The sequence below is a fragment of the Aotus nancymaae genome, unplaced genomic scaffold (genome assembly GCF_030222135.1).
Source record: "Aotus nancymaae isolate 86718 unplaced genomic scaffold, 86718_ANA_hifiasm-v0.15.2.pri h1tg000051l, whole genome shotgun sequence".
In the NCBI taxonomy this organism is placed as follows: domain Eukaryota; kingdom Metazoa; phylum Chordata; class Mammalia; order Primates; family Aotidae; genus Aotus; species Aotus nancymaae.
In genome coordinates this window covers 20,941,117-20,968,831 of record NW_026988465.1, presented here as the reverse complement: position 1 = coordinate 20,968,831, position 27,715 = coordinate 20,941,117, and the positions used below count along the sequence as shown (strand labels likewise).

The following is a 27,715-nucleotide window of genomic DNA, read 5'->3' as shown; positions in this document are numbered from 1 at the left end:
GCACTGTTACTGGGTCTGGAGTTAATGATTTCAAATAGTTTATAAAAATAAGTGATTAAATGTAATAGATATACATGTAACTCCATTAACTCTATTAAATGTATATATATTTACATTTAATCACTTATTTATATATATATGATTTCTTTTTAAAATCATTTAAAAATTTTTACATATATATATATGTGATTTCTTTTTTAAAGCGTAAATTATGGCCTGTGTGGTTTGGGGATCCCGGAGCTACTCTGTCCACCACAATGAGTGCCCTTGTGGGGGCTGTGGAGCCTTTAGGATTTCATAGAGCAGAGTTTGCAAACCAGCTAGTTCTAATCTCACCCACTCAGTTTTCAGTGTGGTCGGGGAAAGATGAGTTGTATATGAGACAATATCATTAATAACAGGAGAAACCCAAGTGGCAGGAGCAATAGTTGCTGTTGGAGATATCCTGCCTCCACATTTTGATTTTCTGTCTCGTTCTTATCTACTTGATACTTGTTGGTAATTGGTACCATATTCACAATGAATTTGTGAATTCTAGGAAGAAACTAAAATTAGGAGAACATCCCTGAATTGTTTCTTCCTTTGTCTCTGAAAATGCTAAACTGAAAAGTATACATATGTTAAAGAAAAGCTCAAAGAGAAATAAAGAAAAAATGAGAAAAATAAAGCCCGCAGCATACAAGATGATTCTGCGCGTTTAAAGCACATAGTAGATGATGGTCCCCAAAAGAACTTTTGTACAAGTGTTGAGAAAACGGTATGTCCACTGGGTCATGATAGACACAAAAGCAAAGGGAACCCAAAGAGCTGTTTTTAGTTAAATATTTATGTAGTTAAATAGAATATTGAGTAATTTTTTCTTTGTAAATGTCACGACCTTTGTGAACCGAACAGCTAAATACCTTTGTTTTGCTCTATTTTCTTCTAGGCTGATTTAGACCCTCCAAGACCACCAAGGCCAGAAGTGAAAATTACTAGTCCACAAGAAAATGAAAACAACGAACAAAACAAGGACTATGCTGCTGTGGCATAGAAGATTTTTTAAAAGAATGCATGGATTGCAAGAAAAATGAAAGGGTTGTAATACTTGAAAGATAAGCACATACTTATTACTGAATATAATGTGGCACTATGGTCGAATACTACCTACTGAATTTTAACATGAGGAGCCTAGTGGAAGACTCGATAACTTTTAGTAGCTACTAAAGCATACTTACTTATTTTTATTGCATGTGCTTTAAAAAGTCATATAGAAATACCAAGTAAGAGGGACAGAGGAGAATTTGCGATGGAAGACAATTTGCCACTTGTATTCGTAAAGCATAAAAAAATAGGATCACTCTTACTGTACACATTATTATACATTTAGAAGGCAGCTTATTCTAAAGAATTTTTTATCTAGGAAGACATAGAATTTTAAAGAACTGGTAATAGGAAAGCACGTACTGTTTTCTTAAAGCAATAAACTCTTGAATGAACAAATTGCGATTTACTTTCAGACATAATTTGGAGATGGCAATAGACCAAAATGTTTCCATGACTTGTATTTTTTCCCAGATTTTTTTTTAATTGTACTTTAGGTTCTGGGGTACATGTGCAGATCATGCAGGATTGTTGCATAGGTACACACGTGGCAATGTAGTTTGCTGCCTCCATCCCCCCGTCACCTACATCTGGCATTTCTCCCCATGTTATCCCTCCCAACCTCCCCACCCGCCCACTGTCCCTCCATTGCCCCCCTCAACAGACCCCAGTGTGTGATGCTCCCCTCCCTGTGTCCGTGTGTTCTCATTGTTCAACACCTGCCTATGAGTGAGAACATGAGGTGTTTGATTTTCTGTTCTTGTGTCAGTTTGCTGAGAATGATGGTTTCCAGATTCATCTATGTCCCTACAAAGAACGTGAACTCATCATTTTTTATGTCTGCATAGTATTCCATGGTGTATACGTGCTTGTTAACATACCTTTCTTTCTTCCTCCTTAGCCAAAATCCACCTTAAATGAACGACAAAGACAATGCAAGGTGTTCATGTTGGTGGGAGGAAGCATTGGTTCAGCGTGTTAGTGACTAGCATTGCCACGCCCTCCCTTCAGTCCTTTCAGGTTTGCATGCTTGTGGCTGCAATGGCCCATACTCAGGAAGGAATCCTAAAGGAGCTCCCTGTTGTATTGTAAAGCCTGGATGAATGGTTTGCAAATAATGGAAATCTTATGGATGTTCACTGATCAGTCTATCTTTACTTATATCTCTTACTTCTCCGTGATGTCATTAAATTAGAGAACTTGTTATTGGCTATTCCAAAGATTAAATTATTCTCAAATAGTTTTTAACAAAAATAAAACACTGTATTAGGAAGGAAAAAGTAGACTAGATGAAGAGTTTGTGACTGCTCAGTTTCACTTGTTTTTTGCCTTATTTCTATTAGGACTGTTTTACTATGTTTTTGCGCTAAGGGTATCAGCAAATATTTATTTTTGGGAGCATGATCTATTTAGAAATTCAGGCAGGTTTCTTTATAATTAGAAGGCATCTGATAGAAATTGTTGGAAAAAAACTTTAGAAGTTATTATAATGAAACCAATTCCTGATGGCAACTTCCTGGACTGATTAAATTGATTTATAGTTGACTTGTGAGGTACATACGGGGAAAACATGATTTCATTCTTTTTTGAATTCTTAAGAGATGATGTTCTTCCATCAATATAGATATATTTTTCTTAAAGGATATATTTTTAATTATGTGAAAGTTGTAAGTGTGAAATTTTAACTTCTGGTGCTTTTCTAAAATTCATTATTAATCGTAAGTTTAAAATATTTTTTCTCTTCCAGGTTTCATTTGGAATAAAGAGTTGGCAGTTATATAAAGCACTTAATAAGACTACAGAAAATTGATGTATTTTTTCTCAACATGATTTTAGTATTTTCCACAAATCAGAAGTGTAAACAGAGATGATAATGTAATAACCGTGTTTGGAAGAGATAATGACGCAAGGATATAGTGATCTGGGAGCCTGAGTTATACACAGGGCACTTAATATTTCTAGTGTAAAATCTAAATTGTGCTTCCTACTACTAGGCTTACTTTTTCAAATGATATGGTATAAAGCACTGTGGGCTATAAGCAACCATGTTGGGTTGCTAGGCAAATAGACCAACTGGTCTTTTTAAAAATTACTTAAAAACATTTTTTGTGAGATGGATTCTCCTGTTGCCCAGGCTGGAGTATAGTGGCTGATCGTGGCTTACTGCAACCTCTGCCCCCGGGGTTCAAGCACCTGAGCCTCCCGAGTAGCTGGGATTACAGGTGCCCACCACCGTGACTGTCTAATTTTTGTATTTTTAGTAGGGATGTATGTTTCATCATTTTTGACCAGGCTGGTCTCAAGCTCCTGACCTCAGGTGATCTGCTTCCTCAGCCTCCCAAAATGTTGGGATTACAGGCGTGAGCCGCCGCACCCGGCCCCAGTAGATCTTTTAATATTAAATTTGTGCACTATTACTGGGTCTGGAGTTAATGATTTCAAATAGTTTATAAAAGTAAGTGATTCAATGTAAGAAATTATAACTGATTATCAAGGTGATTTTTTTTTTTCTTTTTTCAATGGAGAGTTTCTCTCTTTCTCTTTTCCTTCTTTAATAAAAATATTCCTCTTTTTTTCCTGTCCTTTTCTTCATTATATTATGAAGCTTAGGTTTTAGGAAACTCCTACAGAGTCATTTTAATGAAGCACAACATTGATATTTTACATGAGAAAGGCCTTTGGTATTTTGAGTATACTTCAAGAAGGTCACTATAACTGTAGCAAAAAACCTTAAAATTGGGGACATATTCATTCCTTGTGTGTGCCTATTTTACTACCTGTTGACAAGATATAATTGTGACCTATTTTGAGGGAATGAATAACAACTTACCACTTTAAGACCCTTTGCAAACGTGTTACGAAAAAAAAAAAAAAGGTATTTAGCCGAGGAAGAAATCATCGACTGGGAATTAAAACTGTGGGTGTCACTTCAGAGTTGACTTTAACATAAATGCTAAAAGTTCATTCACATCACAAGTGTGGCAGTTTTCTCTGTGGAGAATGGTGGTCTCTGTAGCATACCAGCTCCTCCAATTAAGTAAGACTCATTGACAGACCTGGGATCACTGATGTGAGTTTGACAGACGAGATCTTGGTTAGGCTTCATGTACTGTTTTCTAGAGAGGGTGCTATGAAAAACTTATGATGCTTTTATGTGATAATCAATATAATGCTTTAAGATGTTAATTCTTTGTGATGCTACATACTTTTTTTTTATATTTTATGAAACTACTTAGTTAAACTTATCTGGATTTTAAGACACTTGTAAACAACTAGTTTGTTAGTAAAATTGGGGCATTAAGAGTTATACAGAGCAAATGAAGATTTTGACAAAAGTCATTCTGAGGATGTTTTACCTGGGTTAGCTTCTGTTAAAATAGCTATTGAGTGCCCAATGACTTCTAGTTATAAAATATGATACTATGACCATGAAATAACGTTTTGCTTGTGACTCTTCTCTATGACCTTAGAAATACTTTATATTTTAAGGTTTTTTTTCATGTTTTTTTGGGGAACGTTAGGATGCCACTCTCATAGGAAGAGTGTGATACTGTCATGCCTCCTGTTTTATTGTGTCATTTCTTCCTATGTAGTGTGTGAAGACAGAACCATCCCGTACATACGTGGCTCAGAGTGAGGTATCTCTGTAGGTTCACAGTTGTGAATGCATATTAATATGGTATTATTCATGCTAACTCTTCCAGTTTACAGCTCATAAACTAACATCTTCAACATTTTCATTGAGTGACCTACCTTATATGCAAAGAATAAAGTTTATTCACCTAGAAAAAAATCTGTGTATTTGAAATAATGGCTGCAAGACAACAGGAAGTTTTCTTTCATTCTTTGTTCAACAAATGGCAAAAGCAGAGTTTAAAAAGTAGATTAATTGCTGAACAGAAAGCATCACAGTGAAACTCTTGCCAATCTGAACAGAAATATAGCATATAGAAATAGATACGTATCAAATACTTACACAGATGCACTCACACACTTTAAAACATTAAAAAGGCCTCCTGTGGCTTGGTGTTACTAATTAAAATAAGGCTCTTTTGGGTGAAGCGGAGAGAAGTGATGAGTTAAAACGTGAGAGGAAATGCTAAGAAATGATATATATTATGGTGCTTTAAATTGTGATTTCCTAAGACTTTAAGAGATTTAAAATTCTCTGAATAAGAAAGACACTAGCATTTCAATGAAAAATGTATTCCAGGGAGGTGTTGAATCAAATCTGGTTTTTAAAATCTGATATATCACAGAAACAAACGGAAACAAAAACCACGACATACATCTTGTTTTCCTGAAGTAACTACAGAGCACGGTTCTTTTCCTCAACCTTACGCACAATACTTTTCAGGTGCAGACTCTTTTATACCAATACAGACTCTGTTATTACTGTTTGTGAATGTGTGTGTGCATGTGTGATTTACATAGGTGTAGCAAGGACTTTTTTTCGTACCAGTTAGCCAGGTGTATCACAAATAGAATGAAAGACTGACTTACTGGTCCACTAGTTTATATAATGTTCAGGTTCAATGCAGAAGCATTTTGGCACTTTTATGTGAATATAACATCCTCCAGGAATAGAACCATTTTCTAAAGTTTAGTCTGTTATTCTAAGATGATGAACACATACAGTTCTTTGTTATTAAATATCAGGTTTGTAAATATCATACGATTTTTCCTTTTTAAAACATGTCCGGACATTTAGATGGGACTGATTTTTGTTCTCCCTACGTGAAATTTGTATGTTTCCTCCCATGAAGTTTGAGTGACATGAATGGGGAATACAAGAGTGTTCCCTCATGTTGATAAGGAAAACATACTGTTTTTGAAGAGGCATAACATCCTGTAGGAGATAGGGAATTAGGAAACTGTTTTAAAGTGTCTGGCTTACCATAAGACATTTATAAAATCAGGAGGTAACCAGTGGAGCTTCATTGACTTACGCCAACAATGACTTCAGCTTTACTCTAAGAATGGGTCCAAATGAATTCTCTGCAGTTTCATCAGCTTGAACCATGTAGTTCAATTGTGTTTCATTTATTGTCACTAATGCAGTGACATATGGGAAGAGGGAATGACTGTAGTCATTCTTAGAAGAATTTTTGAGAAAGCCTGTTTTGTGTTTTACTTCAGTGTTTTTTCTTGTGTCTTAAATCTTTAATATGTACGATGATAGTGGGTGATTGTTGATGTAAGCAAAGATTCAATTGAACTCATTGTTTTTATATGACTTAGTATTTTTAGAATGTCTCTAAGAAAAATTATTTGTGTTTTGATCAAACTGTGAGCATTTAGGTTTCTTTACTTCTTTATCAGTGTACGCTCTAAAATGCAGAAGTTTACCGTTTGATCTTTTGAGTAAATAGACCTAAATTTTATATAATTAAAATGTGTTTAGATGCTTTATTGCTTGTTTAGGATGTTATATTGCTAATATTGCATGTATTAATCCTTTTTATGGCTTTTCACAAACACAATGGAAACTTTTTTACTTAAAAATATGTAGAAATTGAGCACATTAAAAGATACTTCTATTTCTGTTTGGCATGTATTTTAAGCTTCATTTTGTGAAGAAATTTTTTTTTTACAGTTTCACATACATGTTGTTTATTTGATAAAAATTTTAGGTATATTCAAAATGTCACCATTATTTCTTTGATGGAATAGTTTTATAGAAACATAGGTCCAGAATTTTTGTGATAAAGAAAGGTATATTTAAAAACAGAATAGATTACACACATTACATGCATTTTGTATACATATATCTATAGGAATCAATTTACAATTGTACAAAAATTCTGCTTTAGTTTGTGGATATTCACTGCTTTCATTCTATTTTTGAAATAGTTCTGTTATTTTCTCTATGTTTGAGAAACCAAAGTAGTTAAGCACAAGCATTTTGTTTAATTGACATGTAATAATAAAAACGTGTGGCTGGATCCCATGACTAAGGAGTGTACGTTAATGTATTTCTTGTGCACGTGACCAGTTTATCTTTGTTATTCCATAAGAGTAAAAAAAAAAAAGCAAGCCTCTGCAAAAAATGAGGCATCTAAATTGCCACAGTCAAATCTCTCTAGACTGCATGATTAATGGACATTAGAAAGTTTCCACCACCACCAATGTAATTTCTACAAGGTATTGTAAAATTGCTAGCATGTGTTTGTTGTTGTAAAATACTTATTTATGAAAGTAAACAAACAGCTTTCCTGCAGGTTTCCAAGTGTTTTTTCTCCCCACCTAGTGGGACCGTAGTCTATTAAATCTTTGCATAGGATTCTCAGATGCCCTCGTAATCAAATTCAATCATTCATTAAAAAAATAAATGATGTCAGATGTCCTACACTTCCTTCACTTTTGGTTGATTTAACAAATTCATTGCTTTAGTGGTAACAGAAATCATTTTAAAAATGCAAAGACAAATACACATTAAATTCAAATCTAGATGAAGCAGCTCCCATCGGTTATACTATATTTGTTCTGTTTGGCTACAGATAACTGTTAGGATTGTCCTGGTTCTTTTTTAATTTCTGGCTGCTAATTTAGTGGCTTCTCTTAACTCTTTCAATCTGCAGGATTTCCCTGAGCAATCTCATTCACAATCATGATCTTAACAGCTGCCTATGTGTTTTTGATTCCCAAATCTATGTCTCTAGGTCACGGTTCTCTCTGAGAGCTGCAGACCTATGTCCACAACACTCACTGGGCTACCCCATAGTTACTTCAACTCAAATGTTCTTTGCTCTTGAACATGTATGTCTGTTCCTACATTGCCCATCCTGATTAATGATGCTAGTCACTTCCCTACCTAGAAACCTGAGAGTCATCTTAAACTATCGCCATTCTTTCATTCCTCATGTCATTAAGTTCGACTTTTTTATCTGATAACAAAAAATTCTGAGTAATATTGCTTCATTGTTTACTAATAGGCACTTTCCTGATCTTGTTTACTGGCCATAAGGGTTCCCCTTCATTTGCTTAGCTCACTTTTTCTACTGTGAGCAACTCTTTGCTGTTGCTTGGAAGGACTTCTTTAAATATCGTTTATAACCTTTGCTGATCATATGCCCTACAAATATCTCTGCCAGCTTATGGTTTATGTTTATTTTTTGCTTTTCTAAAAATGATATTAGTCTACATAAGCTTTTAATATTAATATAGTCAAATATGTTAACATTTTTCTTGATAGCTTGTTTTACGTGCTTTCTTTAAGAAATCTGAACTCTGAAGTCAATTACAGATGTTCTTCGACTTAAAATGGGGTTACATCCTGATAAATGCATTACAGATTGTGAGTCAGAAATGCATTTAATATTCCTAACCTACCAAATATCATAGCTTAGCCTAGCCTACCTTAAACATGTTCAGATCATGTACATTAGTCTACAGTTGTGCAAAATCATCTAACAGAAAGCCGACTTTATAATAAAATGTTGACTATCTCATATCATTTACTGAATAGTGAAAGTAAAAAATAGAATGGTTGTATGGGTACTTGAACTATGGTTTCTATTAAATGCATATGGCTTTTGCACCATCGTAAAGTTGAAAAATTAAATTCCCGTTATAAGTTTGGAACTGTCTGTATATTTTTTAATTCTTTCAATTTTTTTAAGTTTTGCTTTTTGCATTTAGGGCTTCATCAGTCAGGAGAAAATTCTTGTGTGTGTTGTAGTTACAGATTTAACTGAGCTTTATTTTTTAATATGATAGCAAGTTGTCTTAGCATTATTTATTGAATAAGCTGTCTTTTCCCCATTGGCTTATAATGGCACCTTAGTCATGCACGAAGTTCCCACGTGTTTTAGGGAAGTTGTTGGCTCAAGTTTGGAGGAAAATCCAATTGCGGACCGAATTGTGATCCCCCTCCCCTCCTCCCAATTCATGTGTTGAAGTCCGAACCCCAGTGTGACTGTATTTGGACATAAGGCCTTTAGAGAGGTAATTAACAATGGCTTCTTGGCCTTTTGGCTAAGATGAAGGATACTGTAGAGGTAATAAATGTTAAGGGAGGTCTTAAGTGTGGGACCCTAATCCAGTAGGACTGGGTGTTCTTATAAGGAGAGAAAGAGACCCCAGAGCTCCCTCTCTTTTCACCACGTGAAGACAGCTACCTACAAGCTAGGAAGAGAGCCTTCCTCAGAAACCACATCTGCTGGCACCTTAACCTCGGACTTCAGCCTCCAGACGTGTAAGAATATAAATACCTGTTGTTTAAGGCGTTATTTTGTTATGACAGACTAATATAAATTCCTTCTCCTTGCCAGGTCTTAGATGATATAATAAGCTCTTTTACTGTTGTCATTGTCAGTGAGTAGATAAGAGAAGGTATTAGTTCAGAAGGGTTTTCCATAAATTCCTTTTGTTTCCTACTCAAGACAACATTAAGTTCTTATCATATATTATTCGTACCGATTTCTTAGTCTTCTGGCGATAATCTCCCTTCTTTAGAAGGGTATTGGAACCGGTAGCAATGGGGAGTGGGGAGGGCCATGCAAAGAAGCGCCTGGGGTCAAGTCAGTTACAATCTGGACACTGCTCCTCCACCTCCTGGTGACTGTCACTTTCTTTTATATTCAGGCTGGCTGACAATTAGGGTACTATGAGAAGCATATCTCATTTAAGATACTGAAGGGCAGAGTTTCTAATAAAAACATTAGAAAACATTAACAAGCATGCAAAAAATGCTCATGACAATGTGCAATATAAAACGGCATGCAGTATTTCATGCCATATTCCCTCCTTCTCATGGAACTTTCAGATGCAATCGCTTGGGATGAGAATGATCTCTTAAGAGAAGTCTGGAGGTAGCCAGCTGTCCTCATGATAGATTATTAGATTTCTTATATTCAAAGGTGAAGGAAATACTGTTTATGGCAAATGGCCTGTAGAGGAGGGTTTGTCTGTAGATTCCCTGGTCTGATGGTCTGTTTCCGTTCTGTTCTATTGGGCTCCCAATGCCAAAGCTGTACATTTAAATTACTATAGGTTTATAATAAAAAGTAATGTTTGGTTGAGCGAATCTCTGTACTCCATTCAAAAATATGTTGGCTCCTAGCCGGGCGCGGTGGCTCACACATGTAATCCCAGCACTTCGGGAGGCCGAGGCGGGTGGATCACGAGGTCAAGAGATCGAAATCATCCTGGTCAACATGGTGAAACCCCGTCTCTACTAAAAATACAAAAAATTAGCTGGGCATGGTGGCGCGTGCCTGTAATCCCAGCTACTCAGGAGGCTGAGGCAGGAGAATTGCCTGAACCCAGGAGGCGGAGGCTGCGGTGAGCCGAGATCGCGCCATTGCACTCCAGCCTGGGTAACGAGAGCGAAACTCCGTCTCAAAAAAAAAAAAAAAAAAAAAAAAAAAAAAAATTGTTGGCTCTTTACTGTTCCACATAAACTTAGAGGATCAACTGTCAGATTCTGAGAAGAAACTGCTTGAGATTTTAATTAGAAATGCTTAGGTGTTTATAATATTAAGATGTCTTATCTATAAATTTAAAACATCAATTAATCCAGGTCTTTAAAAAATCCTTCCAAAAATTTATACAGTTTTATTATAAAGGTCTTGAACATGAGTCTTTTAACCTGTTTACTTTTAGATATATTATAGTTCTGTGGCTATTGTAAATGGGATAATTGAAAAATGTTTTCCAATTGTTAATAATAAATATGTTTATTATTGGAATGTTGTTGATTTCTCTAAGTTGATCTTGTATTCAGCACCTTACTGAACTTATTAGAAGTGGTTTGGAGTTGCTATAGGACTTTAATGAAGACTGTCATGTTATCTGCAAAAGTAACATTTGTTTTTTTCCTGTTTCAATCCTTTAAATTATTACTTACTTTTCTTACTGAACAAACTATAACCACTAGTACATATTGAATGGAAGCAGCCATGGCAGATATTTTTGTCTTCCCTTAACATTAAGGGAACGCTTCTAGTTCATAACAGTAAGTGTGATGTTTGCTTATGTTTCTGATAGATGCCTTATGTCAGTGTACTCCTAGTTTTCTAAGAGTTGTTTTATTTGAAAAGTCTGAAAGAGTTTATTTATGAACTATGACTTTTATAGAACTCTGCATCCATTAAGATTCTCAAGCTTCTTTAGTTTTTTAAATGTAAATTACAGTACTTTTTTCTCTAATGTTAAACTGTTCTTACATTCTTAAGACAAACAGTAATTGGTTATATATATATTTATATATATATGCCATTTTACATGTTTCTGGATTTGATTTGCTAATATTTAGAATTTTTATACCTCAGTTTGTAAATAGAATTGATGTATTTTGATTGTTTTCATACGTCTTCTTTTCTGATTATAGTAGTATGGTTATGGTAGCTTCATAAAATAAGGAAGAGGGCTTTCCCTTGTTTTCTACTCATGAAAACATTTGTCGATTTGGGTCATCTCTTTCTTGAGTGTTTGATTACTTATAAAACTGGCTTAGCCTGGTATTGTGTGTGCATGTACGTGTATGATTAAAGTAGTTTTTATTTTTTAAAATTCAATTTCTTTTCTGGTTACTTGTCTATTGAGGTTTTCTGTTTATTGAATTGAATTAGCAATCCATATTTATTTAAAAAATTGTTCATTTCTTTCATATTTTCAAATTTATTTGCCAAAAGTTATTTGGAGTACTTTTAGAACTTTTAACAACTCCTGCCTAATGTCGTTATCTTTCTTCATCTCCCATATTGTTTGCATCTGCTTTTCTCTTTTTTGTTCATTATTGCCAGATACTTGTTTTTATTAATGTTTTCTAAAGCAGCACATTTTTTGATCCTCTGTACTGTTTATTTTTTCTATTTCCTCGTTGTTCTTTTCTTATCACAAATATTTCCTTTCTTCTACTTTCTGTGCATTTTCTGTAATTCCTTAAGTTGAATGCCTTGCTAGTTACATTTTGGCTTTGTTCATTTTAACATGCTTTTGAGGCTATACATTTACTAGTATGTATCACATTAGCTATAACCTCAAATTTTGATGTAAATTTTTTTGTTGTTGTTGGTCATGTGGCTTTAAATGGATTTTGTAATTTTCTGTTTGTTCGTTGACTTATGGGGAGATATGTGCTGTTAGTGCTCTACCCAGACCCCATTTCACCCGGCTGGTGCACCCACCTGTCACATGCTGTGGGTGTTCTTTAACTTTAGCACAGTCACCGTAACTGTGACAAGTCCTTGTGTTGACAAGTGGCACACAGCTGTCCAAGATGGCCACAACCACACCTAGGGATGCTTTTTCTCTACTCTCGAGTGAGTGTTCACTTGCTTCAGAGAATCGCCTGCAGTCAAACAGAAGCTACCTTGGCCAGAAGGTTTCCTTCTTGCATTAATAGCTTGTAGTCAGCAACAGACTGGCCTAAAAGGAAAAATGTCATCCCTTTGCCACAAGGTGGGACTAACTTGTGCAATGTATGCACCAGAGTTACACATTCTGCATCCCTTTGCTCCAGGGTGGGATCAGGCTGTGTCTTGCAATAGTTTTCAACTGCATCTGGGGCCACATCTTGCTTTATTTTCCCCTCCACCCTGTCCTGCTTCTTCACTCCTTTTATGAACCATCCCTCAATAAATCATAGAAGAATCCCCATCTCAGGTTCCACATCTAGGGGACCCAACCTCAGACAGGGGCATCAGAATAGCTTTGGAAATAGATTTTCAAGATGGAGTTCTGGGAATGGATAACTTGGTGGCCTGACGGCAATGGATGTCTCATCACTGGAGGTAAATGGAGTTTTGAAAGTCTCTAGCAGGTTGTAGCACTGTGATTGCTAAGATTTTCATCTGTGGCAAACTGGGACAGTTTAGAGGTCGAAAAGGGTGCACTAGCTGGTGCAGTGCCTGTGGAGTTTGGAGTGTAAACCGAAAAGGGACGGAGGCAGAGCTCAGTCGATTAGAGGTTTATTCTGCTAAGGTTGAGGACGTGCGTGGAAATAGAAACAAAAGTTACTGTAGGATCTGTGACTAGTGCTTTTTCCATAAAGGATTTTGGAAATTTCAGTATTTAAGGAGAAAGAGCAAGCAAGAGGGAAGAAAGGGAGGGTAAGCAATAAGATTACGGTCATGAGCCTTGGAGTAGCACTCAGTGAATCTACATTTTATGTGCAATTAAAAAGGGAGCAGGGGAAAAAGTCAGTTAGGCATTTGTTTCACAGTAAATCTATATTTTACATTATATAAGATAAAGTAAGCATGTGAAATTACAGCTACCTGTTTGGAAACAAAAGGAAAGCGAGTTTTTTTGTTTGTTTGTTTATTTTGGTGTGACTCAAGCTTAATTTTCCCTTTGGCATAGTGAGTTTGGAGTCCTGAGATTTATTTTTCTTTCACAGGAGCTGCGTGGAGAAATAGTAACTCTAAGGCAGATTATGGAATTAGGTTGTTTTCACTAAGCACACTTTAAGAATTGAAAAAGAAATGACAGGCACAGATATATACTAATCAACAATTCAAAGCCAAGTGTGAAATTCAGAGGACTTCGTTGGTAACACTTAAAAGAATACTTCTCCAGGCTAGGCACGGTGGCTCATGCCTGTAATCCCAGCACTTTGGGAGGCCGAGGCGGGTGGATCACGAGGTCAGGAGTTCTAGACCAGCCTGGCCAGCCAACACGGTGAAACCCCGTCTCTACTAAAAATACAAAAATTAGCCGGGCATGGTGGCAGATGCCTGTAATCCCAGCTACTCAGGAGGCTGAGGCAGGAGAATTGCTTGAACCCGAGAGGCCGAGATTGCAGTGAGCTGAGATTGTGCCATTGCACTCCAGCCAGGGCAACAGAGTGAGACTCCATCGTGCAAACAAATAAACAAACAAACAAAAAAACCATATTCAAAAGCACATAGAGCTGAAGATTGGAACTAGGAATTCTCAGCATAGGTAAGTCTAGATAAGTTGCCTATGTCAGTGTCAAGTCCTTTATGGGGAAGGATTAGAACCCCAGGACTTGGTGTGGGACCATCAGGGTGGTTGCATTTGAGAAATTGGAACCTCCTCCAGTTTCCTCTAAACCTTTTGCATGTGCGGAAATGATCCACTCTCCTTTGTTGGAAGGTAGAGACCCCTCATTACCTGAAGTCTATGCAGAGGCTTCAAATGGCAGCAGAGCCCACTTACTAGACAATACTTACTCTCCTGCAAGAAGCAGGGTGGCATGCCTAAAGCTAGTTCTGAGGGTGTTGGATCAACTGGGGAAGAATATGTAACTGGATAAGGAAGAGTTTGTAAATTTGGGGCCGTGCCCTGGTGACACAAGACAACCCCCCAGCAAGGGTCCTGGAAGACAGATCTCAGGTGCTGCTGGGATGGCTCTTGGAAGATTGCCAAAAGCACAGGTCCCAGATAAATGAAGTAGAGATGCCAGACTGTGATGGCGGACTATGGAGGAAGGGGTCAAAAGGCACATTGATATAAGCATGTGAGAATGAGTCTCCTACGTAAAACAGGGAAGTGTTAGGAGAGCTTGCAGGCGCAGCATTTGTCAAGGTGATCGGTGTGCTGGTGAACACCAGCATGTTAGAGGATCTCAGTAGTGGCTGTACTTTGTAGGCCAGGGTAGAAAGTAGGAGATGCCATTGGAAAGCTGGGTTCTCTAGCAGCAATAAAGATAACGGGGTGTCCCAGAACAGTACTTAACCATCAGAAGCAAGGTGGGAATTATATTATGGACGGTAATATTGGAATGACAGCCAGAAGGCCTTGACTTGCAGGATCTGTAAACACGGTCAGCTGGATATGGTGTTTCAAAGGCACGATGTATGGGCAGGTGTCGAGGGTGTGCTTAATGTATGTTATCAAGTGGAGTAAAGAACGGTTGAGCAGGTTGGGTGCAGTGGCTCACACCTGTAATCCCAACACTTTGCAAGGCCGAGGTGGGTGGATCACAAGATCAGGAGTTCAAGACCAGCCTGGCCAACATAGTGAAACCCCATCTCTACAAAAAATACAAAAACTAGCCTGGTGTGGTGGTACACACCTGTAATCCCAGCTACTAGGAGGCTGAGGCAGGAGAATCACTTGAATGTGGGAGGCGGAGGTTGCAGTGAGCCAAGATCATGCCACTGCACTCCAGCCTGGGTGACAGAGTGAGACTCTATCTCAAAAAAAAAAAAAAAAAAAAGAGAATGGTTACGCAGAAAGTGAAGGTCAGCTGTTCCAATAAACAGTGAAAGTCCTTTGCCTGGGTTTCATCCTGAGCTATTTTTTAGTCAGAACCCATCAACTGAAGAAGCTGGGTCCCCATGAGGAGGACTCAGACACACCCTGGCATGGGCAGTTCGGTAATTCCCCAAGTCCTTCCCCAAAGGGCCCTACAAGCCAATCCCTTGGATAATCTGTACACTGACAAAAGAGAAATGTACAGCTTTTCTGAGCACTGTTGGATTCTTGAAGACCCAAAGTAACACCTGGTCTCCTCTGTTACAGTAGGACATACGAGAATCAGATAATAAATGGAATCCTCACCAAAGTCTATAGCTTTCCTCTGCATTCACAGACCCAATGAGTGGTCATATTTCTTCAGTCCCAAATGGATAATCACAATCACTATTCTTAGGTGTTGACAGAATCTTCACATATTAGTCCCTACGAACTATAGGTTTCCTTTTTTTAATAATCTTAAGCTATCTTCAACTGGAAGGACCTATGAATCATAGAATAAGAGGTATTATAGTAGAAAAGGCCAAGTAGAAGCCCCTCCCAGGCCAGTAAAATAAAAAACCACATATTGAGGGAATGGGAGGTATTAGTGCTATCCTCAAATATTTAAAGGATGCAAGGGTAGCAGTCCCCGTTACATCCCTGTGTAATTTACTAGTCTGGCTACAGCAAAGACTGAATGGATCATGGTGATAATGATGTACTGCCATTATTTAACAAAGTACTAGCCTCAAACACAAGAGCTTGTGTCAGATGCAGGATCTTTATTAGAAAAGATGAACACAGCCTCTGTTCATTTTATTTTATGTGGCTATTGATCTGGTATAGGCGTTCTTCTCAATTCCTATCAGGAAGGAGAATCAGAAGCAGTTTGCATTTCAGTGAGCCAGACAAATACATTCATGATCTTGCTAAAGGGCTATTGTTTTTTGCTCTGGATGTCACTATGACTGTGACAGTGCTTTTTGGGTGGTGTTAGAACACACATAACTTTTTTCATTCTCTTTCAACCTTTCTGTGCCATTATGAGAGTATCTCTTGTAAATGACAAATAACTGGATTTTAAAAATCTAATGTATGAATCGTTGTCTTTTATATAGAAAGTTCAATTCATATATATTTTGACTTCATTCTACTACTTTATTTTGCTGTTTCTATTTAGTTTTCATAGTTTTTTTCTCCTAATTCTGGAAAGTTCTCAGATATTATCATTTCAAGTATTACCTCCACCCCATTTCGATTTTTCTCTCCTTCAATTCTTTTTAACGTAGAGGATATTTAGTTCTTTTTCCAAGTTTCAGTCTTTCATTTACATTTTTAATCATTTATATCTTTATTTTGGGTTATGGGTAATTATTTCAGATCTTTCTTCAGTTCCCTGAATCTTTCCTTAGCTGCATCCAATCTGCTGTTTTTTTTCTTTCATTTGGTTTTTAAGATTAATGACTACGGTTTTCATTTTTCGAAGCTCCATTTGGTTCTCTCAAATTTGGTTTTCTTTTTGTCTGTTCAGAAATCTTGTTTTTTCATTACATTTTCTAATCCTTTTACAATTTTAATAATTTTGAGAATATCTAAATTTAAATATTCAGTTACAAATACCCACAATTTTACAATTAGTTTTGTTTCCTTGGGTGCCGATTTTCCCGTCTGCTGCGTCTGCTGAGCTGCTCTCCTGAGCTGCTTCTGTTGCTACAGCCTGCACGTTTTCACTGTGAGCTCGTCTTTGGATTCTTTGCTTGCATGAGACCATGTATACTCCGGGTTGTAGAAGGCTTTCTGGAGAGGTTTCACATTTCCTTTTGCCAATGTCCTAGAGTTTCGTGGTTCTTAGACCAATATTATGTGTATTCTTTTGATTTTGGGGTCCCAAACTACTTGGGTAGTATATGTTGGAGACCTGCATGTTATAGAATTGGATTTTGACTTTATACAGTTTTTGTTTTTGTTTTTTTTTAACTACCAAGAGGCTATGGTGGATAGCAAGAAGTCTTGTTTCCATGCTATTTCTAGCCTAGGAGAGTACGCTGTTTCTAATTCCCCATTCCTAAAGCGGCTGTTGCGTGAGAGAACCTATGTTAGGGAGAGGTTTCATTTTCTTTTTTGTCCCTTTTTTTAAAAACCTGCATTAAGGTATTTATTAAAAACCCATAACTAACATTACATTTGATAGTGAGAACGCATGTTTTAGTCGTCAGATTCGACACGACATATTGTCCTATCACAGTTCTTGCTCATTAGTTCAATGCAAAATATCAAATAACAGCCAGAAATAATGACAAAGAGTAAAGGGGAACGCATGAAAGTGATAATTCACATGAAACTGTGCTCCATGAGAAACTTTACGTACTTAAAAACGATGCCAACTCTTTATTACCAAAGAAAACAAGCTTTTTTACACCTAAATTGAGACTTTTTGCTGTAGTAACAGATGGAATATATAAAATGGGTGAGGATATTGAGAATTTACCATAGTAGTGGCTGAATCTCACCCCTGTTGTTTGACACATAACTATAACATTTCAGTGGTTTAACAAAATACACATTTATATAAATATAAACAAGAGTTCACATAAAGTTAAGGTGTAAGGCAAGGGATGGGGAATTGTACTGCCACACAATTATTTAGGGAAGCAGGCTGATGGGGCCATGGCACTTTCCTCATGGCTCCCAGGTTGCCCAGCCTCTGGACATCCAGCTGGAAATTGGTAAAAGAGGTGGAAACCAGAATCACAGGGGAGCTTCTCAAAGGCCAGGTGGGGGTGAGGTGTACAATTATGTCTGCCCATATACGGTTGGCCAGACCTCAGCCACAGACTCCAGCTAGAGGAAGGAGGGACTGAAAAAGGTGACACCTTCCCAAATCTCCTTTTTTTTTTTCTTTCCTTGAGACAGAGTCTTGCTCTGTCACCCAGGCTGGAGTGCAGTGGTGTCATCTCGGCTCACTGCAACTTCTACCTCCGGGGTTCAAGCAATTCTCCTACCTCAGCCTCCTGAGTAGCTGGGATTTTAGACATGCATTACCAAACCCAGCTAATTTCTGTGTTTTTAATAGAGACGGAGTTTCTCCATATTGGCCAGGCTGGTCTTGAACTCCTGGCCTCATGTGGTCGGCCTGCCTCGGCCTCCCAAAGTATTGGGATTGCAGGCATGAGCCACTACACCCAGCCCCCAAATCTACTTAATGAAAGAGGAGCTCACATCTTTAGAGGAGACTGAGCCACCTGTCACTACAATTTCATATCAATTGGATATTAACAAGTTCAACATTTTCCTGTCTAATGGTGGGTGATCAATATTTGTTGAAATGGGTGACATGGATTTAAATAACTATCCTATAAGATAGAAAGTGCTAGAGGAGCATTAGAGAAATAAAGATGAAGACATTCAGTGGAAGGAGAGGGATCATTTCCACTTCCATTTGAGAAATCAGCAAAGACTGTGGAAGAAGTAGCATTTGAACTGAGACTAGGTGTGTGGGTAGGATTTGGACATGCCAGCTCTAATTAAGCATTAGGCAGCTCCGTTCTAAGAACACTCAAGAATACATGCCATCACCAGACAAGGGTGAGCTTGACTCTTTTTTTTTTGAGATGGAATCTTGCTCTGTCACCCAGGCTGGAGTGCAGTGGCACAATCTTGGCTCACTGCAACCTCTGCCTCCCAGGTTCAAGCAGTTCTCCTGCCTCAGCCTCCCGAGCAGCTGGGACTACAGGTGTCCGCCACCATGCCCGGCTAATGTTTGTATTTTCAGTAGAGGCGAGGTTTCACCATGTTGGCCAGGCTGGTCTTGAACTCCTGACCTCAGGTGATCCATGTGCCTTGACCTCCCAAAGTGCTGGGGTGACAGGCGTGAGCCACCAGGCCTGGCCAAGCTTGACTTTTTGTGAGCGTCCCTGAGTCAGAATCTCTCATGCGCAGACCACCCTGACCTTGCCAGCTCCTGCTACCTCCTTGACTATCTTCCTCTTCCATCTCGGTCACGCCCCTGTCTCTAGTGTTTAAGTACACAGGCAGCATCAGGCAGACTTGGGTTTAGTTTTGGATTTGAAACTTACTGTGTGACTTAGGCAACTTTTCCAACCTCTCTGAGCTGCAGTTTCCTCCTTTATGCAAAAGACAAATAATAATAAGATGCTACTTGGTTCACCTGTGAGGACTTAAGGCCGAGTGTATGCACGGCACTCAGCATGGAGGGAGCATTCAGCAGCTGTGAGATGTTATAATTATTAGCTTGATTTTTTTTTTTACTTGGTTTTTGGCATCTTCTTTTGAAACTCCTGGCAACCTTCCCTGGCTTCTTTCTGCTTCGCTGCTGCCCACTTTTGAGCCAGAACAGATTATTTCTTGGTTCTTTTTCATTATTAACAAAAATACGGCCCAGAGCTCTATTTTCAGTCTTGCTGTACTTAGATTACCTTGACTTGCTAGGTTCATGGCTTTTTTTTTTTTTTTTAACTAAAGCTGCTGATTAATTTTTAGGATGTCCCTTATAAAGAGAGGGGAGATGGTATTGGCGCTGATGGTGGCGTGAGTGTGTGTGTCTGAGAGTAGGATGGAGCAAGTCCATTCTGCCTGCTGTGTAAGCATTTTGGCATTAGCTTTGGTAACCTTCACAGCGCTGAACACAAAAACTGTTTACTTATATGTAGAATGTGGGGAATTCGTCTTCGTGGCTACCTTAGAGCCTTAGCTATGGTTGATCCCATCCCATACAGCCCACCTAGAATAGCCGCGGATGATGTGAATGGTACGTTGGAAAGTTTCTATTATGTGCATGTGGTCATCCGTGAAGTAGTGAAGGTGTTAGGCTTCTGGTAAAATACTAGTGGGCATCCAGGTACCTGTTCAGGCATCACGCTCGTGTGACGATCGATACATGGTTTTCATCATCAATAAAATGTTTATTGGGCCCTCTGCCATGTAGAACTTCATGCCTCAGCTGGCGGAGAGTAAACCAGGCCTAATGGGCTCTGTATCCTGGCTTTGCTGTTCCTTGCACAAGTGACCCTGACACAAAGAGGGGGTCACCACCGGAAAGCCACCCGTTCTCCGCCAGCTGCAGTGTCACGTTCTTCTGCATTTGCATTCCTGACAGGCCATCTCCGGGTAGAAAATAAAGTTTTGATGATGGTTTGGGTTACTCAGATGAGGAAGTGCAATTTTGCCCTTCCTTTCTCAGAGTGAAACTTTAAAGTCCACTGAGGTTCCTTCGAGGTCCATGCTGGTTGTATCCAGTTTCCGAGGATATCCTAGGGAAAGTGGTTGCCTGCCTTGGAAATTGCTTTCCTTTCTTTGGCTGGAGACCATCATCCTCAAACTAATTTCCTGTTTGGTGCTCCGTATTCGAAAGCAGGAAATTGTATTAGCAAATAGGAAGCTTGAGATGATGGTGGAAATGCATTTGGAAATTTGGCTGCTAGGGAAATCGTTTTTCCCTCCCTTAGTTTATTAAAAAAACCTAGATCTTATTTGGCATCTTCTTCCCTCATTCTTATTCCCATCATTAGCCATTAACAGAAGAACAGTACTAAGTATGAGTCTCTGCTTGGCACTGTGTGTGAGTGATTGAATCCCGGCCCACTAGGAGACTTGTAACAAGAACAACAGCTGGCTGCAAGAGCAGTAAATAGTTCAAGAACAACAATATCAGTGTTAATCTGATTCTCTAACTACTTGATGCATCCTCTTCTAAAGCCCTTACATGTATTTAAAAAAAAATTTTCACTAGAGCCCTATGAGGAAGGTACTATTACTTCCTTTTTTTTTAATTTGACTTTAAATTCTGGGGTACATGTGCAGATCGTGCAGTATTATTACATAGGTACACACATGCCATGGTGGTTTGCTGCCTCCATCCCCCCATCACCTACATTAGGTATTTCTCCCTCCCCAGTCCCCCACCCCCTGCTATCCCTCCGCTAGCCCCACACCCCCCAACAGACCCCAGTGTGTGATGTTCCCCTCCCTGTGTCCGTGTGTTCTCATTGTTCAACACGCACTTATGAGAGAGAACATGCGGTACTTCCATTTTATTGATGAAGTGTGTAATACATGGAGTAAATAATTTGCTTCAAGTCCCACAACTAGTAAATTGCAAAGTCTAGATTCACCCCTTATCTGCTCATATTATTAACCACTATGTTCTACAGCTTCTAATTTAACCAGGAAACACCAGAGAGAGTATGCAAAAATAAAAGTACGGATTTATTATTACACTCTAGGGTAGGCACATTTTACAGGTTGGGAGTGAGAAGGCAATTTGGGGAATTTCTATCGTCTTCCACAAGAGCATGCCTCCTCAGAGGAGACTATACATTTGCAACTTAAAGAGTTAGGGTGAGGCAGGTGGGGATATGACTGAGATTACGTTTTGGAAATAGAAACAGTGCAGTGATGAACATGAGGCTGATGTGCTCAAGCAGTCAGTCTACAGGAAGCAAGACAGTAAATGCATCGCAGAGACTCGGCTCCTTGGACCTGGATTGCCCAGCCCCTTCGGCCAGCTCCACTCCATGGAAGGAGGAAGCAGGCTCTCGGGCCAGCCTGGTGCAGCCTCACTATGACACATCGGCAGCCTTTTGAATGTCACCTGAAGCAGGTCAGTCTACACCAGCCACCCACGTTTGTTGAAGCTTTTGATCCTTAATGTTGGAGCAACAGGATCCAGTAATATCGATTCAGGTGTAGGAAGTTCATAAAGTCAGATTCTATTCTGGATCTCTTCTGGGATAAATAGCTGGCTGGAAGTCGCCGTCATTCTGAAAGGCTGAAAATAACTGATGCGACATTTTAATGGTTAATCTTTCTCACTGAACTACATGGAAAGACATGAAACATCACACTTTAGCTCTTCACTAGCCTTAATTAAACTTGATGTTGAAAAGGTCAGCGCCCTGTCTGGTGAGTTCCAAATCACTTCAGATCCGACAGTAGGGGTGACTGTAGAGGTGAAAGCAAATGTGTGCATTGGCAAATGGGAAACTTATGCCTCTACTGAAGCCTTAATCAGGTGTGTTTCAAATGGGCCTTGCCCCAGATAGTAACAATTAGCATTTATTAAGTGCTAGCTCTGTGTAAGTCATTGCTTTAGCTGTGCTAACTCACTTAATCCTCAACAGCAACCCCAGTAGCTACAAAATTTTAATCATTCTTGATAGATGAGAAAGCCAAGGCCCAGAGAGTTGTAGTGATTTGGCCAATGCTCTACCTTTGTAAGTCTCCAAAATGGTAGAGCCAAAGCTTGAATGCATAGTGTCTGACTCTGGAGCTTGCATGCTTAGCCATTAGGCTCTTCTGCCTCCCTCAGTCAGAGTTGAGCTGTGCTCACATAGTTAGAAGTGCACACATTGGCCGGGAATGGTGGCTCACGCTTGTAATCCCAGCACTTTGGGAGGCTGAGGCGGGCAGATCACCTGAGGTCAGGAGTTCAAGACCAGCCTGACCAGTATGGTGAAACCCCATCTCTACTAAAAATACAAAAATTAGCCAGGAGTGGTGGTGGGCTCCTGTAGTCCCAGCTGCTTGGGAGACTAACACAGGAGAATTGTTTGAGCCTGGGAGGTGGAGGTTGCAGTGAGCAGAGATTGTGCCACTGCACTCCAGCCTGGGTAACAGAGCGAGACTCTGTCTCAAAAAAAAGGGGCTATCTCTGGTGGGAGATTGACATCTTCCAGGAATCCAAGTGAATGCATTTTAAGATAGGTCAAGGCATGCAAGGCACTCACGTGCTGCATGACGCATACGATTCTTACCAATATCCTATGGATTGGTGCAGGTCACCAGGAGGTCTGTTTGCTAAGGACAATTATTGCAGTTCCTTCAAACACCCCAATTCAGCAAACAGTCATTGAGTGTCTGTGAATTAGATACTGTGCTAGGTGTTGTGAAGAAGTATGAGTAAGACATGGTACCAACCTTCAGGGAGCTTGTGGATTACAGATTTGTTCTTAGAAAATTTATGGGAAGATAACAGCAGCATTCTGGACCAATCTTATGAGCTCAGCACTCGAGTGTAGTGGAATCTTACTTCTATTGCCTGCAGTGGTTTAGAATGAATTCCCATGTAGTAGTTTTATTACATATATGTCTTTTATCATATATAATTTGTTATATATAATATTCGTTGCTTATTTTTTTGCATCCTTGGTAAAAGTGCAGAGCCCTATGCTAAAAGATGTGTCAAATCTGGGACATGTTAAACAGATGAGTTGCAGCTACTTTCTCATTCTTTCTGGCAGAATCTGCTCACAGGGAGGGAAGTCTTTGAGTCAGGCTACCTGGGTTTAAATGCTAGTTGAATCATTTTCTGGCTGCATGACACCTTGGGTGACTCACTTCCTCTCTCTGAGCCTAGATTTCCTTATCTTTAAAATGGAGAAAGTCATTGTAGTCATCCTCAGAATTCTTTCAAGGATAAATCATATTAAATGCAAAATGCATAATGATATTTGTCACATCACTTGGCAGAGAGGAAGCTCGCAGCACAGCTTAGCTGTTTCAATCATTCTCTCCGCATCGCTCCATTTCTGAGTTCTGTTTCTTTATGCAGTACTCTGAAGACGCTGACTGGTGACATACAGACTGTGGGCTCTCCCACCTCCCCTTTTGTCCTAGAGCAGATTGAAAATTGGCTTAGGGGCAAGATACAGTGTAACATTTGTTAGAGGGTCCATTCTGACAAAAGCCCGGCATTTCTTGTTGACAGTTTCCGTTTCTCAGAAGGCAAAGGAAACGATTCCTCTGATTCTGAAGTTGGTGATGTTGTAGAGACTGGGACTTGGAGAGAGAGCTAACACAACTTCGGGGTAGAGGCACCGAACAAGGACCCTCCTCTGTGCCCTTTGCATTCATTTCCGATTCATTCGCTGCTGTTCTCCGCATACCAGCTGCTCTCAGCTGTTGTCTTCAGTCCTCAAGTTTCCCTCATTACCTCTGGTCTGATCTTGGCCTTCTGTAGAAAACCTCACCCTCTGTGACTACACAGACCACTCCCTCAGTATGGTCCTGCCGCACAGCTCTAGGAGGTGTTATTTACATTGTAGGTACTGCAAATGGTGCCTCCTGGAGGTGTGCGGCTTGGTGACAGAGCTTGTTGGCCTTGCCGTCTCTAGGCACTCTCCCCAGGGCTCATGGGCTGCTTCAGCTAGGATGGGCTTCTTACAGTTTTTCAGCATGCCTCGCTCAGTCTTGGCTCTGTGTATTTGCACGTGCTGTTGCCTCTGCCTGGAAAGCTCTTCTCTCTTTCTTCCCATCATCCACTACCCCTGACCTGCAACCTCCCACAAAAAAGAACAAATCCCTCGTAAACCCAAGATCACTCTGGTTAACTTCTACTCATATTTCAAGACACAAATTAAATATCACTTCCTTTGAGGCTTTCCCAGAACCTTAAAGTAGAATCAATCATTTTGTTTTAAGGATTCGTTAATGTTTGTGTCCTCTTGTTTTGCAGCATCTAACACAACAGAAATTAAAGTCTGTAAAAGAACCACAGGACCAGGGCTGTGACTGGGACGGTCTTGATCTTCATGATGTGAGTAAAAATCATCCTCCCTTACCCCTGGCTTCCCCCAGCCCCTCAGAGGCAATCTCTTTTAACACTTCCTATTTGAAATTCTTCTAGTGGCTTCCTCTATAACTTTAAATACTATATTTACTATTTCTTGATTTATTAATGGAGATAATAATGATTGACTTTTATTTGACACAGGGTCTGGCTTATCGCCCAGGCTGGAGTGCAGTGGTGCAGCCTTGGCTCACTGCAGCCTCCACCTGGCTCAAGTGATCCTCCAGCTTCAGCCTCCCGAGTAGCTGGAATCACAGGCGTGCACCACCACACCTGGCTAATTTTTGCATATTTTTTAAAGTAGAGACAAGATTTTTCCATGTTGGCCAGGCACGGTGGCTCACGCCTGTAATCCCAGCACTTTGGGAGGCCGAGGCGGGTGGATGACGAGGTCAAGAGATCGAGACCATCCTGGTCAACATGGTGAAACCCCATCTCTACTAAACATACAAAAAATTAGCTGGGCATAGTGGCGCGTGCCTGTAATCACAGCTACTCAGGAGGCTGAGGCAGGAGAATTGCCTGAACCCAGGAGGAGGAGGTTGCGGTGAGCCGAGATTGCGCCATTGCACTCCAGCCTGGGTAACAAGAGTGAAACTCCGTCTCAAAAAAAAAAGATTTTTCCATGTTGCCCAGGCAAATCTCAAACTCTCGAGCTCAAGTGATCCACCTGCCTCGATCTCCCAAAGTGCTGGAATTATAGGCATGAAGCACCGTGCCTGGCCTGATTTCTTACAATTAAAGATGAGGGGTTAAATTTATTTTCCCTCTCTCTCATTTCACTCTCTCTTCTCTTTCCATTGTTTGATATGCTTTATTTTTAATTCTTTCATTGAGTTATCTTTACAGTTGTAAATTATAAACTTGTCATTATTTTTTCTATAAACTTCAGGCAGCTACTACTACAGATTGATTGTTTGTATCCCCCCGTAATTCACAAGTTGAGACCTAACCTTCCCTGTGATACGGTTAGGAGGCGAGGCCTTTGGAAGGTGACTGGGGCATGAGGGTAGAGCCCTTATGAATGAGATTTGTACCCTTGCAGGAGCCTAAAGAAACCAGATGTCCCCTCTTCCAACAAGCAAGGACACAGTCGGAAGGCACCATGGATGAAACAGAGGGTAGCCCTGCCCAGACGCTAAATCTGCTCTTGACGTATCTTGGACTTCCCAGCCTCCAGGAACTGTGAGAAACAAATGTCTGTTGTTCATAAGCCACCCAATCTACGGTGTTTTGTTCTAATGGCCCAAATAGGCTAAGATGGTTACTCATGATTCTTCACTAAACCAGATGAGACTATTGGTATCCCTGTCTTTATCTCCTCTTAGTTTTTTTTAAATTTTGCTTTTCAGATTTTGCTAGCCCTACGTTCCTTTTCATATAATCAGATTTATCACCTATATGGAGTTCATTTTACGATGTGTAGAAAGCTACAATGTGTTAGCTTTCTCTCCAAGTCCCAGTCTCTATTACTGTTTTCTGTTATCTTTTTACAATCGTAATTTCGACTTTTGGCTATAGTTTGATTCTGAAAGTTGAAAACAAGTTAGAAGAGCTTGCATTACTTTGACTTTGTAGTGATCATCACTGAAAACTGTTGAGGTGACAAGGTTCGGGTTTTTTCTCTGTGGGTTCAATAGTCGCAGCTTTTGTTCTACATAAATAGAATGTCTGTCTAGTGGGAAGGTCAAGTTTCCAGTGGCTTCATTTTTCTTATACTCTACCAATTCTTCCCCATCATGTCACAACCATTATTTCTTTGAGCAATTTATTAAAAAGATTTCTTCCTGGAGTTTCTACTGCTTTGCCTTTTCCTTCTTGATAAGAGGAACACGTGTTTTCTATAGACTCAGTTACCTCGATTACTGTCTTTTGCACAGATCATACCTGCTCTTTCCCCAGTCTGACTTTTATCATTTTGTAGGTGGGCTGCTGCTCTTTGGGAGGCTTCTTGGATCTTTTTATCTTTTGTGTCCAAAAATTTCACAAAAACATGCCTGACTTTTCTTTTTAACCATTCATATTGCTGAATATTCAGCAGGATTTTCCTTTCTTTCCTTTTTTTGAGATGGAGTCTCACTTTGTCACCCAGGCTGGAGTGCAGTGGGGTGGCAAACTCTGCTCACTGCAACCTCCACTCCTGGGTCCAAGCGATTCTCCTGCCTCAGCCTCCTGAGCAGTTGGGATTACAGACTCGCGCCACCACGCCTGGCTAATTTTTGTATTTTTGTAGAGATGAGGTTTCACCATGTTTGCCACGCTGGTCTTGAACTCCTAACTTCAAGTAATCTGCCCACCTTGGATTTCCAAAGTGCTGGGATTACAGTTGTAAGCCACCGCACCTGGTCTTCAGCAGGCATTTTCAATCTGAAGATTTTTTTGTATCCTATAGCTTTGGAAAATTTTTTCTCTTATTTTACTGATAATTTCTTCTCTATTACTGTTTTCTGTTATCTTTTTCTCCTTGATTCGAATTTGTATGTCTTTACCAATTGTCTCATATTTTTTTATTTTTTTAAATGAGGGATTATTTTACTTTCCAGGAAGTACTTTCAACTTATCCTTTGAGTTATTTGTTATTTTGAGCTACTTGATGTTCTTTTTCATAGTATTCTATTTTTATCTTATGGCTTTAATTTCTTCTTGAAGACTAATGAGATTCTGTTTAGAGTCGTGTGATTTCTGAAGTACTTCCGTTTCCCACCGAGTCTGTTATTCCCTGTGTATGTCCTCCTTCAAGGTACTGGTTTTTCACAGATGTCAGATGGCTTAGGTTGTACTTCCGTATTTAAGGATGAAAGACCACATTGTTTATTCAGGACTGCTGGAAACAATTCACTCTGCTCTTGACTAGGTGCATTTAGCTGTTCCATCAGTCTCTTGCTGGCGTGAGAA

General features: G+C 39.5%; 1 protein-coding gene and 1 non-coding gene across 2 annotated transcripts in view; one reads left to right on the top strand and one right to left on the bottom strand.

Annotated features, from left to right (window-relative positions):
- Nucleotides 1-7,033, top strand: part of DCDC2 (doublecortin domain containing 2) — a 199,110-nt gene extending 192,077 nt beyond the window's left edge. The window contains exon 10 of the mRNA XM_012458520.3: nt 929-7,033. Within this exon, the coding sequence (XP_012313943.2) occupies nt 929-1,033 (105 nt within the window). The 3' untranslated portion in view covers nt 1,034-7,033. The remainder of the gene's footprint in view (nt 1-928) is intronic.
- Nucleotides 7,034-12,247: 5,214 nt separating this feature from the next.
- Nucleotides 12,248-12,346, bottom strand: LOC135269343 (small nucleolar RNA SNORD46). Its single transcript, XR_010337645.1, has one exon. It is a non-coding gene; the product is annotated as a small nucleolar RNA SNORD46 (small nucleolar RNA).
- Between the last annotated feature and the right edge of the window lie 15,369 nt (nt 12,347-27,715).